The 15,429-nt window shown below is 42.8% G+C and overlaps 1 protein-coding gene across 2 annotated transcripts in view; it reads left to right on the top strand.

Moving 5' to 3' along the window:
- The window catches only part of LOC135440678 (uncharacterized), a 54,236-nt gene extending 39,203 nt beyond the window's left edge, over positions 1 to 15,033 (top strand). The window contains exons 3-8 of one of the 2 annotated variants that reach the window (XM_064699977.1): positions 11,884 to 12,525; positions 12,595 to 12,867; positions 12,941 to 13,579; positions 14,336 to 14,500; positions 14,566 to 14,748; positions 14,962 to 15,033. In XM_064699977.1, the coding sequence (XP_064556047.1) occupies positions 11,958 to 12,525; positions 12,595 to 12,867; positions 12,941 to 13,579; positions 14,336 to 14,500; positions 14,566 to 14,748; positions 14,962 to 14,972 (1,839 nt within the window). In that variant the 5' untranslated portion in view covers positions 11,884 to 11,957 and the 3' untranslated portion in view covers positions 14,973 to 15,033. Of the gene's footprint in view, positions 1 to 11,883; positions 12,526 to 12,594; positions 12,868 to 12,940; positions 13,580 to 13,639; positions 14,034 to 14,335; positions 14,501 to 14,565; positions 14,749 to 14,961 lie in introns of those variants that run through there. The other variant, XM_064699979.1, reaches the window with a different exon arrangement.
- Positions 15,034 to 15,429: the final 396 nt, after the last annotated feature.

Raw genomic sequence — 15,429 nt, 5'->3', positions numbered from 1 at the left:
CTAGAACCACAAATTGAACTAGTTCTTCGGATGGCAACAACAAGCTCAGCTTGTAGTCATATTGACATAAATGCTTTGACTTTCAGGACGTCATGTTCTTAGGAAGGCATCTTACTAAACATCCTGTCTCAGCATGTCTCACTCATGGTTCTTATCACATTTTCTTCAGCACAATTTATATATATGTATATATATATACCTATGCATAAAATAGCAGCATACACACACACACACACACATCAAGGATCAATGGCACGTAGCAGCACTAAAGTTATTAAAGCTATAAGATACAGCCAAGTGGTTGGGTGAACGCTTCTGCAATCCAATGCCCGCCCAGGCGTGCGTCCATATGCAAAATATACGAGTTTATGAGCATACGAGTGTGCAGGGCAAGCGGAGCAGGCGATACATTGACGCACCCTCCACGCGACTTTAAACCCATCAAACCATTAACAACAACAACAACAACAACAACAACAATGGGAGTGAAACAGAGCTGCCTCTGGCCAGAACAGGCTGGCATATGAGTAAAAATTTGCGTATGAGTCAACAGCTATGACGGCTATCTTTCAACCACCGCCACCAGGACTAGCGCCACCCTAGTCCATGTCCCATGTGGAATTGGCACAGGTATGCATTTGCACCCCAGCGTCGAATTCTAGCTTCCCACACTCCAGTTCTGCACCCACCTTCCCCGCTTGCCCCGCTTGCCAAACCAGCAGCGTGATATGTATGGCAGCCAGCTCCAGCTCCAGCTTCAGCTTCATCCGCCTCCTGCTGAATCGTCCCCGTCTACAGTTATAAAATATATATGAGTTGGGCGCACGACAAACGCTTTGCTTAAGAAAAATCGACATGGGGAACGTGTCGCAAACGTGTCACAAATTTGTCTAAAGAGACAAAAGACCAAAAAAAAAAACTAAAGAGAGAAACAAAATAAAATACATCAAATAACGTTGCCTACTTTTTGGGATTACCCTGTGTAAGCCGCGCAGTCGAAATCCCTAAATGGGCGTTACGTAGGATCTTAGCATTTGTCGCATGCTTGGATTAGTTTTGATTCCAAGTTGTTTTCGAGAATTCTGTGCAAAAATTTACTTTGTGGGTAAATCTACAAGGCGAAAGTTTATAGAAAATAAGCTTACTCATAATATTATTTAATATATTTTATCGAAATTATAATCTATCTGATCTTTGTGAAAGTTTCAGCTCTTATATGTGTCATTCAAATATGTTTAAATATCGAAGCGCCAGTTTCCAGCTATAATAATAAGGTTTTTTCAGCTTTGAAAAAAAGAAAATATATCAAAATAATTACGGATCTGTTTATGTGCGGAACTACCTTCAAAATTTTGTATTTTTAGCTCTTAATATCTTTGAGATAAACTATTTTAAATTTATATGTACCAATATTAAAAGGGGAAGATATTGATATAAACAGAGAAATTTGTTTCGGAATTGATGTTTCGTATTTTAAGTATTTAACTTCCCAAGTTCCTGATACAGACGGACATGGCATGTGTTCGAAAAATATATGCACCTATATATACCTCTTCGGATTCTGATAACCTTTGCTATGAAAAACAATTTCGTTAACATTTCTTGGGGAGTACTCTAGTTGGGGAGGGCCCGACCAGGCGATACCCTAAAACTTCTTCTACCAAATGCAGTTCGTGCTAGGAGAGGGGAGAGAAGGGGGTTGTATATACTATTCTATAAGCCTTTTGTCAAGTTTGTTGATTCTAGCTATTAAAGCCAAAGATATTTCCTAAAAAAACACTACATCGATATCGAATTTTATCGGTTGCTTTGAAACGGGGAAACTCATCGATTATCGTACACAAACTCGTAACCTTAGGAGAACCTACGTTGAAAATTATAAGTCTCTAGCTCTAATAGGTTCTGAGTTCCTTGCGTTCATACAGACGAACGGATAGACGGAGGGACGGACAGACGGACATGGCTAGATCGCTTCGGCTATTGATGCTGATCAAGATAATATATACTTTATGGTGCTGGAGATTCTTCCACCATTATTCCATTATACCCTTCTTACCCATTGCCAATGGGTACAGGGTATAAAAGAGAGGAACAATTTTTTAAGTTTGTGTCTTTATGCTAAAATCTTTCCATAAGTAAAGCGCATTTGCTCTGTATTACAACCACATAGGAAGTATCTAGACATATGTATATGCACATAGTATGTATGCACACAATTTCCAGCTGGAACTCCCCGGTAAAGTGAAGTGTCTTTTGCCGCGTTGCGTAGTACGGTAGTCAACCCTAACTCAGAGGCCAACCCCCGATACTAAACTACTGAAACACTTACATGAAAACATATATTGAAAATTGCAAAAATTTGTTGCTGTTGTTGTTGTTGAATATAAATATAAAATGAAATTAATGCGACCAGGTTGAGTTCGGGGAGTTGAATTCATGGCAGGGCCCATGCATATAAAGTCGGGCTGCTGTTTGCTGGTGCCATCCGCACATTAACGCCCGTAACGTAATTAAACAAAAATAATGGTCTCAATAATCACACAAAACCGTAAAGTGCAGCAGCACAGCGAGGCGGACAGGCAGCCACCCAACCACCCAACCACCCGATTCCCCAGCCTCCCGCCGCCTGCCAGGCCCAGGCCCAGGCCCATTTCCAATTTCAATTCCATTCAAACCCGCACCTCCCTCCCAACCCGTAAGCCAGCCATCCAATTGCCTAGGCGTCTAACCCTTTGCTTTTTTCGGAGTCTCTAATTATTTGTTACTATTTTGTTGTTGTTTTTTCTCGCACTTAACGCAACTGTCGGTAAAAATGCTCCTGCTCCTGTTCCTCCCACCCACCAATCCTGCTACCCCCTCTGCACAGTGTTTATTTACACGCATGCAGATTTATGGCTCGCTCTCGACTTCTGCTGAGGAGCTGGGCGTGTAGTGGGTCGGGCAGTGGGGTGGGGGGGTGTGTATCAAAAATCAATTAATGACAATAATTTTAAAATTAAAATTAAAATAATTCAGCTCTTGCCTCCAACATGTGTGAAATTTAATGACTCCGAAGATATTTATGGAAATAGGCGAGACTCTCCGTTTCGTCCTCCTGCCATTTCCCATGTTGTTGTTGCTGTTGTTGTTGTCGCCTTTTGCCATTTCGTTTGCAATTATCGAGTATATACCCCCAATCCCCTGCTGGCTGGTCCGTCTCGTGCCCGGCCCAGCTCTGGGCGCCTTTTGCCTCGATTCGAACTCGAGCTGTAACGCTTCTGGCTGTCGGCCGTGCTGGCGCTTGTGGCTGGGCACGGGAAGGGACGGCGGGGGAAGGGGTGGTGGGGGGGGGGGGGGTATTTGAGTGCTCGAGGATGCCTTTTTGTTGTAATTAGATGAACAGCAGCAGCAGCGAAAGGGTTTAATTACATTTTGAATAGAAAATTTATGAAACAAGTTTTTCAGTTTCTGTTCGGTTCGGTTTGGCTCGAGTCTGTTGCGGGGCGTGCCATTATGGGCATGTGTGTTATATCACCCAACTGTCTCCCTCTAGTGTGTGTGCCTGTGTGTGCGTGTGTGTGTGTGTGTGTGTGTGTGTGTGTGTGTGTGTGTGCGTGTGCTTTTGGGCATAATGGCTATGGGCCGCCATTGACTTTATGTGAATCAGACCACATAAAATATGCGTGACCCCCGTTTCCCGCAAAATGGCATTCAACTGAATAATTGACAAGCAGCCAAAACAGTTTTTTACGTTTACGTTTTAGTTGTTGTTGTTTTTGTTGTTGTTGTTGGTTGGCTAAGCGCTAGCATATTTAACAGAAACCAAGCTAGTTGGATAAAGATCTTCTATATAAAATGATCTAACATTTTCAATTGAATATTAAAACTGTTACTAATTATGTTATTATTCTTATTATTTTTATAATTAGTAGTATTATTATTATATTTTTTATTATTATTATTAATACTACTTGGCAATCTATTAGCTTTTCTTGTTATTAGGATTTCCATACTTTAGATTCGAGCCAGGATGCTCGTTGTTCAGTTTTCCAAATGAGTGGATCCCTTAAGAAATCATAAATATAATTTTTCTAAGGAGACAAACTTAACTTTTTTCTAAATTGATTGGTTTCTAAAAAAAACATTACAATCACTTTTAAAGATAACAGATAACAGAAATTCCACTAACATGAAAGGGGCTAGAACATTGGGAGGCATTGTGGAATTCTTTTGTGTTAACAAAATTATATTTTTGGTGGCAATCTGAAATATTTTTACCCAATTGCCGAATTAAACGCTTTTCTATTCGTCCGAAGAGAGGCAACGTTGAAGTTCCTTTTTTTCATTATAATTTAATTAACCTACTGGAAAAGTGGCAAAGCACAGAGTCTTTTTTGTATAATTGTGTTTGCAGTTATTTTGTTAACTATCGCCAATTCATCCGCCAGGCGACACTCAAATGAAACGCTTTCCTGTAGCATCTAGCTCAAGCCAGTTGGTGTAGGTCTGCGTTAACTGTACTCAATAAACAAAGCTGTACACATGTGTGCACCGGGACACACCCATGCATACACACACACACAGACAGCCATTGGCTTTTGCTGGCATTTCAGCGTTCGCCTAAAAGTAGGCAACGCGCAATTTGCACAGACAACGCGGCAGCTGTCGCAAATTGTCGATTTTGGAATTGAGGGCCGCAGGCGCGAGGCCAAAAAGTGCAGAGGACCTGGCGCACGTCGTTGCTCGTCGTCGAAATTGTTAATTGATTTATGTTTATATTTGTGCAACATGTTGATGTCGCGCTGAGCACGCTGCGACGGCCGTCTGCCGACTCCCATTGCAATCCAAATTCGGCAGCGGGCAAAACGCTTGCGGTGCCATTTCTCTCTGTGTGTGTGTGGCTGAAGGAGACTTGGACGGGGCTCGATACACTAACAGACAACAAAAACAAAAACACTGCGGCACGTTAATTGAACAACATTCGACACACACACACACACACACACACATACATACGCGCGCTCGCACAACAACGTTCGCAACTCGGATTCAACTCAATTTGGCGAATATTTCAACGTTGGCGGCATATTTGCGTGTAATTATATCAAAATTTAATATAGACACACACACACATATGTGTGTGTGTGGGTGGGTGTGTGTATTTGCCATATCAGTGCTGCAAAAAGGCAAATATAAACTTTTGTCTTGCCACGGCCGCAGGCGACAATTTGCAATGCGTTTGCGGTTTTGATGCGGAGGGTTGCAGCCATGCCACACGCGGCATGCGGCCCAATCTGAAGTTGGGAGAAGCGAGCTCTGCTGTTGGCTGTTGGCACTGTCGATCGCCTTGTGGCATTTCCAATACGCAACATTTGTTTGTTTGCATGCGTTGCCCAATAAAAATATTTAACCTATTTGCCTTGAACAAACAGAGAAGAGCACGCGCCAAAACCGTTCCCAGTTCTCAGTAAGGCTTTCGCCAGAATTTAGCCAACCTGAATTGGATATTGGAATGGGTGGAAAGTATGGTTGCAGTACGATCTTAGCCAGGGCCTACTCTAGACAGTCCTTTTTATGCATAGTTGGATTGATGGCTTGTAACTTTCTCCTATTCTAATGTATATATTAAATAATTAAATATATGTACTAATATTGGATACATTCTTTGTGATATAAACTATAGTTATTTTAGATTCCAGTACGTTGAAAGGTTAGCATTGTCTTTAGAATGCGCTTCCGCAATTATAAAGGCAGTTTTTTGTGCTATTATTAAAAGAAGAGTTTTCAATAAAATTATAAATAAAATAATATTTCATATTGATTCTTTTTTAACCATTTTTACAAATGAAAAGAAAACAATTGCAACTACAAATAAAGAGAAACTTACTCAACTTCGAATTCTGAATTCTTAATTAATACATATATTAATTTTAATTAATTTGTAAAGTGACCTCGGCAACAGCAATTAGTACAGTTTGCATGTGCCACAGCGCTGCGAAATGAAGGAATCAATGCATTGGCACGGGACACAGAGCCAGCCAACAAAGTCAAAGTCAATTTAACTGGCAATTAATGCATGTTGCCCCAATCCCAATCCTGTACCTGTGCCTGGAACTGAACCTCAACCTGAGTCAGCGCCTGTATCTGTCAGCCCGTGCACCCGTCCGTATGGCTCTCTGACCGGAGCACATTCGATCCATGGCCGAAAGTGGCAATCAGCAAGAACAACACCAATAAAGCCGCAGCAACAACAACACACACACACGCACTCACACATCAGGCGGAGGCTGAGTATGGCCGCCACGCCCTAACGCCATGTCGACACCTATTACCATTCATTGACTTTGGCCATGTCCCTGGGGTGTCATCTATGCAGGTCGCTTTGGTTTGTCGTTATTCTTGTCGTTGTTGTTGTTGTTGTTGTTCGTGTTGTTGTTGTTGTTGTTGTTTTGCTTGTCTGTTGGCTGTTGGCCCACACTTTTGATTGCATTTTCACCGAATCCAACGACCGTTTGCTAATGTCCTTCGATAAAGCCGGCAAAATCAACACCAGCAGCTACCGACCGCTTGGCCTTGTCAAATGTGCCCAACGGGGTGGCGTACGGACAGGTGGGTGTAAAGGTGTGCCTGTGTGTGTATGTGTGTGTGTGGGATATGAATATGGCAACGGCAATGGCCATGGCATTCTGCGCCTCCGTTTTCATTTGGTGTTTGATTGGATTTTCAATTATTCATTATTATTGGTTGCAATTTACCTGCCGCCGTGTGTTGTTGACACTCCCGACACCGCGGACGGCGGACACTGCCCTTGTCAGCGGACTCAGATTCGAACTGAAAGTCCTGTTCCAGCTCCTGCTGCTGCTGCTGCTGCTGCTGCTGTTGCCCAGAAGTGGCGCAGCATTGATTGCGTTTCATCAGCCGCGTCAGATTTGCATTCAGTTTTCCGACTCATCAAATTCCAATTGCATCATTAAACGGAATTTTTAATGCCACCCTCGCTATCAGCTCTTTTTCTCTCAGTGTTTGGGTAGTCCTTTGCATGTTCTGTTGCCACTGCATCTATATAAATTGTGTATATATATTTATGTAACTATATATTTATTTATCTATAAGTATAGCTCCTCAATTACAAATGTCCTTTAGATAAATTCAATAGCACACAAAAGTAAGGCTGCCAGCCGAACCGTTCAGAGCTCGGAACATTTATATTTTTAAATGAATCGAGCCAGAATCTAAAGGCGATGCAAAAAGAAAGCTGCAACAAATACCGAGCCGCATCATTCTTTTTCAAATGGTTAAAATTAAAAAACTTCTGAGGAAGCCTTGAAACACAAATAACTTGGGTTCGATCATTGGCTTTATCTAACCGTATTTGTTAAATGGCAATTTTGGGCAGTTATCATTCAGTTATATTCAGCAGAACTGGCAGTTATAAATTGGAAATTAAATTATTTCATTAACATTTGCAAAATGTGACAAACCAGGGTTTGAACCACCAACTTTACTAGTGGAAGTGGAAGTCGATGCGAACAAGCGACCATGTTTAAGGAGTTGCAGCCCTGAAAAAAACGTAATACTTATATTTGTCTTAATGATCTATCTATAATTTATATACTATCAAATATTTTACATAAAACTTATTCTATTTAAATGAGCTCTGTGGTTAATAGAGATCGGAAGCAGATTGAAAGCTTTGCGTTGTCTAGTTGGATCCGATCCAAACTACGGCTGGTTGATCAGGCGACCCGAAGGTCGGTAGGTTGTTGTAGAGGTTTTCGCCTAATAAATCTGTACTGCTGGACAGTTTAGAGTAACGACGAATGCATTAACATGTATGATATAAATTTTAATCGGATATTAGCTGCTTTGGGAAAAGAGAAATAAAATATATGTTTCCTTATGCCTCAAGGCCTAAGTCGCTCTATATATACTTCTATTATTTTAAGTTAATTTTGGATTATTAGTTCGACAAGTGCTTGATTTGAATTCAATATAACTTGACTCTAAGAATTCATGAAGAGCTGCAGCATATCTCATAGGGAGAATTTCAACTTTGCCTTGCCCTTTATTTTTATTTTGAACGAATTCCACACGCGAGCTTGAATTCAAAGTTCAGATAATCTAATGCCTGCGTTTTAAATTCTTTATTATTTTATTTCGTTTAATTATTCTTTGCCTTAGCCTGGCTTTTGTTTTGTTTTTGGCAATATGTGTACACCCGCCCGCTGGCCAAGGCAAACAAATATCTGCGGCGTCGCCGACGTCGCCGCCGTCGCCGGTCATCGTCATCGACATCGGTCCGGGAACGAGATCGAGCTATAAAGATAACCCCCAACAAGCGAGCGGGCAGACGCCGACAAAGCGTTTGTATGTGTTCAGATTTGTTGTCGTATTTTTATTGGCATTCGACTGGACGAGCGAGAGGCCAATTTGATTTTACGACCATTTCAGTTCATATGATATCATTTTGCATCGGATTTGGTATTCGCTCGCTAGACGACCTCTTCACAAATCCAAGGAAATCAGAGCGTGCTCGACTATCAAATACCCTTTAGTATGGGGATCTATGGAGCTAAGTTATGTGACTTTGCTAAGAAATAAAGTGATCGAGCTTTGTCCGGTTATGGGAGCTGTCCATAATAGGAGCTTGACCTATACCACCTTCCAAATTTGCTATAATTTCAGCTGTTGTCTTCAAGAGTTTTGCATAAAAAAAGAAGGAAAAATGTTAAGTTCCTCATCTTACTTCAAGCTCATTATGTCCCATACAACACGCACTTACAGGGTATACGAAACAAGAAATAACTCGACTGGCGGCTACTTGTCTTTTATGCTCATCGAGCGCGACAATAAATTAAGTCAAGTGTAGCGTTTAATTGATTTTACTGGCCAAAAACGATTCTAATCATAGATTAAATATCGTTAAAACAATACAAGCACAAGCCCAAACAACAACAACAACGAGAACAACAAACAATAACAGGCGACAACACTAAAGGACCGCTTGACCAATAAAGTCAACAATCAAACCAAACAGCTACTCCCCCCGCCACCCCCCTCAAACAGACCGAACCGGCCGGGCGTCCGTTCTGAGTTGCCGCCCGCTCCAAGAGTGAGCTTGGGGCGGCTGCCGGGCAAACAAATTTGCAGCACAATAAGTTGTCGTTGTTGTTGTAATCGTTGTTTACCAATATGTAATCCTTAGCAGCAACAAGAGAACAGCCTGCCGAGCCCCACACCCGCCCTCCCGCCACGCCCTGTTCGCTTCTGCTGGAGCAGAGCTGGCCTTGAATTTCAATTGGCTGACAGAGAGACGGCGAGAGAGATGTGTCCTGGCTGCTGCTTGAGCCTGTGCAGGCTTTTGCTTACTTAAAGCTAATCTACATGCTATTTAAGTATATAAATATATAGTATATGCACGTAGAGAAATATATTTTAAAAAGTCGGAACAGCGGCAGCTAAAAACGCCGCGTCGTTCGCTAACGAATCAAATAAATTTGTTGGTCAATTAAAAAACTGCAAAACGCGCACAATTTCCACATGTGTGGCAACAACTGAAACTGCAACAGCAACAACAGCGGCAGCCACAACTAACCTTTGCCCAACACTGCAACCCCTTCCCCTCCCAGCTCCCCAGCCACGACCCTAGCAAGCTTTTGCCACGGCCCTGCCCCCGTGGCGCACTTACCCGCTGATGCTGCTGATTTTTGCTCTAATGGCTGCCAACGCCAAATGAAAAGCGAAGCACCAAAAAAAAAAAAATTGCGTTACAAACCAATTTTTTTCGTCTGCATTCAGTTTTTTCCATTTATCCCTTTTTTGACTCCATTTATATATATATATTTTTTTGTTTTACAGCATTTTCATGATTCTCACACGTTGTGACTTTTTTGTGACTAGCTTTTGGCCAATTTTTTATACACATCTTTTTTTGCAATTTTTTATGAGTTCTATGTAGTATTTTTTTCCGCTGAACTTTGGCCGTAAACTAACTTTGTAGGGCTTCGCAGAACCAACGGTGTGATGGAGGGAGGGGGCGGGGGTAGGGTGGCGATAGCAAAGGGGGCTGGGTGCTGGTCTGTTAGAGCATTCGACGAGCAGCAGAAGCGACAGGAGGTGGCGTTAGTTATTAGTCGGGTCTGCCAGGGGTGAGTGCACATGCGAATGGCTCTTAACCCGAACCGAATGCAACTGAAGCACGATTTAAGCCAACTACCGGAGAGATTATTTATACGGTTTCGATATAAAGCGTATATACTTGCAACATTAAATAAAAAGATTTCTTTTTAAACATAAAACCAAGTGCAGAATGCCGATTCGAAGTAATAAAATTCAATTTACAACTACTGAAGAATCGATTACAGCTTCGTCTTAATGTTTGGAAGATTTATTAAAAATGTTGTTTTTTACGGAGAACAAACTTCAGTTATCACACATCAAGTCTTTTAACATCGATTTTATTTTTAATATTTTTTAAAATTATTTAAATACAATTTGACTAAAAATATATTTTGAAATTTCTAAATTTTAAAATACAAACCATTAAATAACAATTATTTAATGTATAGTAAATATGTGTTTTATGAGAAGTGCATAGTAATAAAAGTCTATAAAGTGTTCCCCAACTGTACTTTGCACAAAATTCTTTTTAAGAATCTATCCCTCTTTCGAGCCCCCAATGCTTGCGTCTGATATTACTTTAATTTAAACATACCTCATGCAATTGACCTTAATTATACCCTGTATTGCTTGACAATAATTATACCCTGTAGCCATACAAAATGGGCTAAGAGATGTGGCATGGCTTTTTGTGTTTGCAGAAGTAGGCTTCTCCGAACCCATAAAGTGTGTACATGTATTCGTCATCAGCAATAATTGTAGAGTTGATATGGCCTTGTCCGTTCATGTAAACGGTAAACGATCTCCAGGAACTATACAAGCTAGAGACTGAAGTTTAGATCAAGTTTAATTTTAAATTATCGATGGCTTGCGCCATTTTCATGATATCGATAACAGCTGATATTTAGATTAAGTTATTTTTGCTTATTTTGGACATCATAACAACTATAGAATGTTGGATGTGGGCTTTCGTATAGCTTACTCAGATCCAGAACTTTTTCTTTTTCTGGATATATGACTCAATTTTCCTCACAAACGCGTTTTAAGAGGAATTGGCATACGCCAATTTGTTTGAGTTAGACGAGACTGAAGATTTCTGAGGTTAGAAGGGTGTGGATATGGAGGAAGTTGATGTGACGCTTCGTAGAGGGCATTTCCTAGTCTAGCACTCCCGTCTGTTGTCTGATTTGCTTGGTTTTATTGCTGCGAACCCAGAATCAACACTCGTTTATTTATTTTTTTTTTGGCCCGCCCGTTCTTCTTGCTGGTCATCTGAACCCTTTTGCCCCCGCTGCGCGATTGTTGCCCAAAATTGACACCGGCTGGTTGCGCTCGGGCGAAAACTATATAAAAATGGAGCGCAATTTGCGTTTGGCGTTGTGCATTTGGGGTGGCAGCCGCCAGAAGTGGCTGACTGCCACCCGGTCCCGTCTGCCTGGGTCCTACGCTGCTGCACTCGAGACCCAAACGACTGCCAATTTCATGCTACGCTTTACATTTGTTGCTGTGTGAGCTTCCCACTCCCTCCCGCTGCTTTTTCGAGTTTTTTATTTTGTTTTTTTGTTGGCTTTTTGTTCGTGTTTTTACTGATGCAAGTTTTTATGATTGTGGCCCGTGTCTGGCATCCCTCGCTGGCTGCCCCTTCAGGGCGGCCGATTGAAAAATGTATTTGGTCTGCGTGCGGCTACTGCGCCTGCTCGGGATCTGGCAACGTATCGATTGCTGATAGCCAATAGCCAATAGCCAATAACCAATAGGTAACCTCTATCACTTGGGCGTGCCCAGTTGTTATTCTAGGGGTAGCTGGACCTGGATCGCCGAATCCGACTGCAACTCCAATTTGAATATCGACCATCGGGATGCCGCATTCGGAGCGCCCAAGCTCGCCCGAGGAGCACATTTCTGACCAGTACTTCATCTATCGGCTGGAGCATGATCTCTACGAGCTGTTTGAGGAGCAGCAGCTGCTGCTAGACATTGTGGCGCAGCAGCAGGAGCGTCTGGAGCGTCAGCTGGAAATGCAGCGTCTGCTGTTAAGTGAGCCGCCGGTCAGATTGGCCACCCCGTTGCCGGAACTGCTGCCGTTGCCGGCACCACAGCCGCTGCAGCTGGAGGAGATCAGCGATGAACTGGCACCAGAGCCGGCAACGGCCGTAGAGCCCGAGCTACTGGCCATAGCCGAGGCGGATGAACAGACGTCCACGCTGTTCAAATGCCCGGAGCTGGTGCCGCCCTTGCCGCCTCCGCGCTGCATCTGCACACAAATGCAGCGGCAGGCTCGACGTGGCTATCGCCAGGTGGCCTTGCCTTTCCTGCAGGATAGCAAGGGTGCCAAGTGCACGCCGCCCAAGCGGAGCGGCCTGGGTTACGATGCGCCCTTTCCCTACCCCAAGCGCATGGCCAAGAGTCGCGAGCGACGCGCCCTATGTAGGTGCAGCCAAGTCGTAGGCCCAGCCGTATTCCAAATCCTAACATCTTCGTGTTCTTCATTTTCAGTCATCTTCACGCTTGTCGACAACCTCGTGCTGCAGCTGCAACGCTGCATGAGTCTGGCCGAGACCGGCGCCCTTCCCTTGCCCCTGGCCATGCCGACCGCACGTGCCAGCAATGTGGTCATCGTGGAACTGGAACCCCCCAGGAAGGAGGCCGCGTCTCAGCCGTCGCCTTCTGTCACTGTGCCAACTGGTGCCCTGCCGAAGCCGAAATTCAATCACATGGAGATATCTGCCAAGCGCTCGCCCAGAACGAAGGCAGCCAAACGCTTACACAGTAACAAAAAATATAATCTATTCCGAGACAGAATCTCGAGTCGGACGAGAATTGACAATACATATAATTACAGAGCAACTGAAGAAAACATCATCACAGCTGGATACGGAAATAGACCTGGACTGTGAGTTCGGCATGGATCATATTGAGAAGTTTCGGGCGGATCGCGTGCGTGATGATGAGCACATTCGCTTTAAGACCACGCCCATACGCAAGCATAAGCGACAGTCCTCACAGGGAACGGTGCAACTTGCCGAGGAGGTGCTGACCTCCGATAAACTGCAGCCGGCCCAAGGAGTCGAGTCCCCGATTGATTGCCGTTTCGGGGCAGAGAGCGAGGATATTGACAACGAGGTTCTGGCCGTCGCATTGGCCTCGCTCGCCATTAGCGAAGATCCCAATCCTCAGGCCAAGCCCACGATGCCCGGCTGGTACGAGAACTGCCTGGCCGCACCTGAGTCCCAGCTAGAAACGCGCCCCTGCACGCCCGAAATGACGCCCTTCTCCCTGCTGCCAACTGGCCTGCATAGCAACGGCTTCATCAGTCTGATGCCCAGCACTTCGGCTCAGGCGCGCGCCCTCTCGCTGGCCATGTCCGGACGTCGTCCCGAGTCCTCGCACTCGTCGTCGCCCCCGTCGCCGCTCTCTTCACGCTCGCCGATGTCTTCTTTGCTACAGCAGAACCCCATGGAATCGATACAGACCTTTCCAGGTAAGTGACAGCATCCAAGCGTATCTGAACTAGTTCTGAAGCGGTTCATTATTTGAATAGGAAAATGAATGAATACAATGGGTTTGAACCACCGAGAGATCAGTCCAGATGAAAGCACGAACGAGTTCAGAGCTACACAACGGATATACAGTGAGATCTCGCTTTGAAGAGAAGTGTCCGCCTCAAAGAGGGAATAGCCTGATTCATAATGATTTGAGATGTCCGCTAAAGAGAGGTGTTCCCCTATAAAGAAGTGTTTGTTAGTGAAGTTTTCACTGTATTAGAGCATCAAAACATATGCTATACTATTTTTAATAGCACCTCAATCAATGAGTAGGTTATGGGATTCAACCACTTACTGGTTCAGTACTCCGTTTAGAGGCGAATTAGTTATAAATTCAGCTTCTAAATATTAATATAAGTATAAATATAAAAACTGCTGGTTCGAAGTAAATTTTGGGTCTTTTAATGTATTTGATATGAGCGGGAAAAAGTGAGCATGTATTTTAAGTACCTCCAGGTTCTATCATCTGCAGACTTTGCTATCAACTGCTAGCCACTCTTTCGTTAGATTAACTTGTTAAGAATTGTAAGCGTCAAGCATAGAAAAACGGCTTAGCGAAGAACAGGAAAGGTAAACCTTGTCGTCCTTTAATCTGGGACATTTAATACACATATACATATATCTATATATTGTTTTTTTAATTAGAAGAGCTCGTAATTTAATAAAGCTCACATAATTTAATTACGATTTAGATCGCTTCTCTGGCATATCTATAAATCAGTTGGCTTTCGCACACGTTCTAGACGCTAATGGAAATAAGGTTATTGTGCCGCGCCAGTCGGTCAATGGAAATGAATTAAATGCCGGTTCCTGCGCTGGATTTCGCATGGGCTGCGGGCAGGCCATGTGCTCGACAGGTCAGTGGAAGTGCAGTAGTAGCAGCTGCCTCCTTGGTATTAATCTATTGACATGCTGATTGCAGGTCAAGTATCGTCCCCACTGCCGCCAGGACCACCGCCACCATCGCCTGCATACAACCACTTTACCTATGATAACATCAATCCATTGGCCAACCTGTCGGGCATATCAAGCGGAAAGGAGAACGGCAACATTCAGTCAACACGAATGGATATCTGTGGCGAGGATTACGCTGCCTCTTCGCCTGGTAAGTCTGCCATATACTAAGAAGGGTTTGTTGGTTACAGCTAATTGATTAGGATATAGATATATATATATTAGTTAGGAGAATAGAAATATTATATTGTAATGTTAGGTGAAGTTCGACTATCTTATGAGTTCGAGTTCTATTAATGAGAATCGCCTCATGTGTATTTACATAAACAGCTCTTCATATGTTCTTCTCTTTTTTATTTTACAGACCATCGTTAAAAAAGGCTGAGTTAATCCATTTTTAAATTGTTTCTATAATATACGCGTCCATTCGAATGGATAGCTTAGATTTGCATTAATATTTCACTTGTGGAACCAAACCAAATTATGTATGTTAACTATTAATACAAAAAAAAAAAAACAAAAAACAAAAATATATTAGTGGTTCGGTGTTGTGAATACGCATGTATAGATATGTATTTTCTTTTTTAAGTACTCAAATAAACTAAATTTAGCATTGTGTATTTGATTGAATTATTTATGTAAATTCTTCGCTGGCATTTCAGACTAGGGCCAACTAATGTAAGAGAAACAAATAATGCAGTATTAAAGTTGCTGTCGATAAGCTTAAAAGCAACTATCGATAACTGGATGTGGCTTCTAAGATGCTATCGATAATATTTAAAGCAACTTGATAATTTTCTTAGCCACGTTTCTATTTCAGTTTGGAAGCAAG

This window comes from Drosophila montana, unplaced genomic scaffold (assembly GCF_035044405.1).
Source record: "Drosophila montana isolate Dmon_TW-CO22-7 unplaced genomic scaffold, ASM3504440v1 contig_1624_1, whole genome shotgun sequence".
Lineage (NCBI taxonomy): Eukaryota > Metazoa > Arthropoda > Insecta > Diptera > Drosophilidae > Drosophila > Drosophila montana.
The sequence above is the reverse complement of the archived record's forward strand: the minus strand, read 5'-3'. Positions and strand labels throughout refer to the sequence as shown.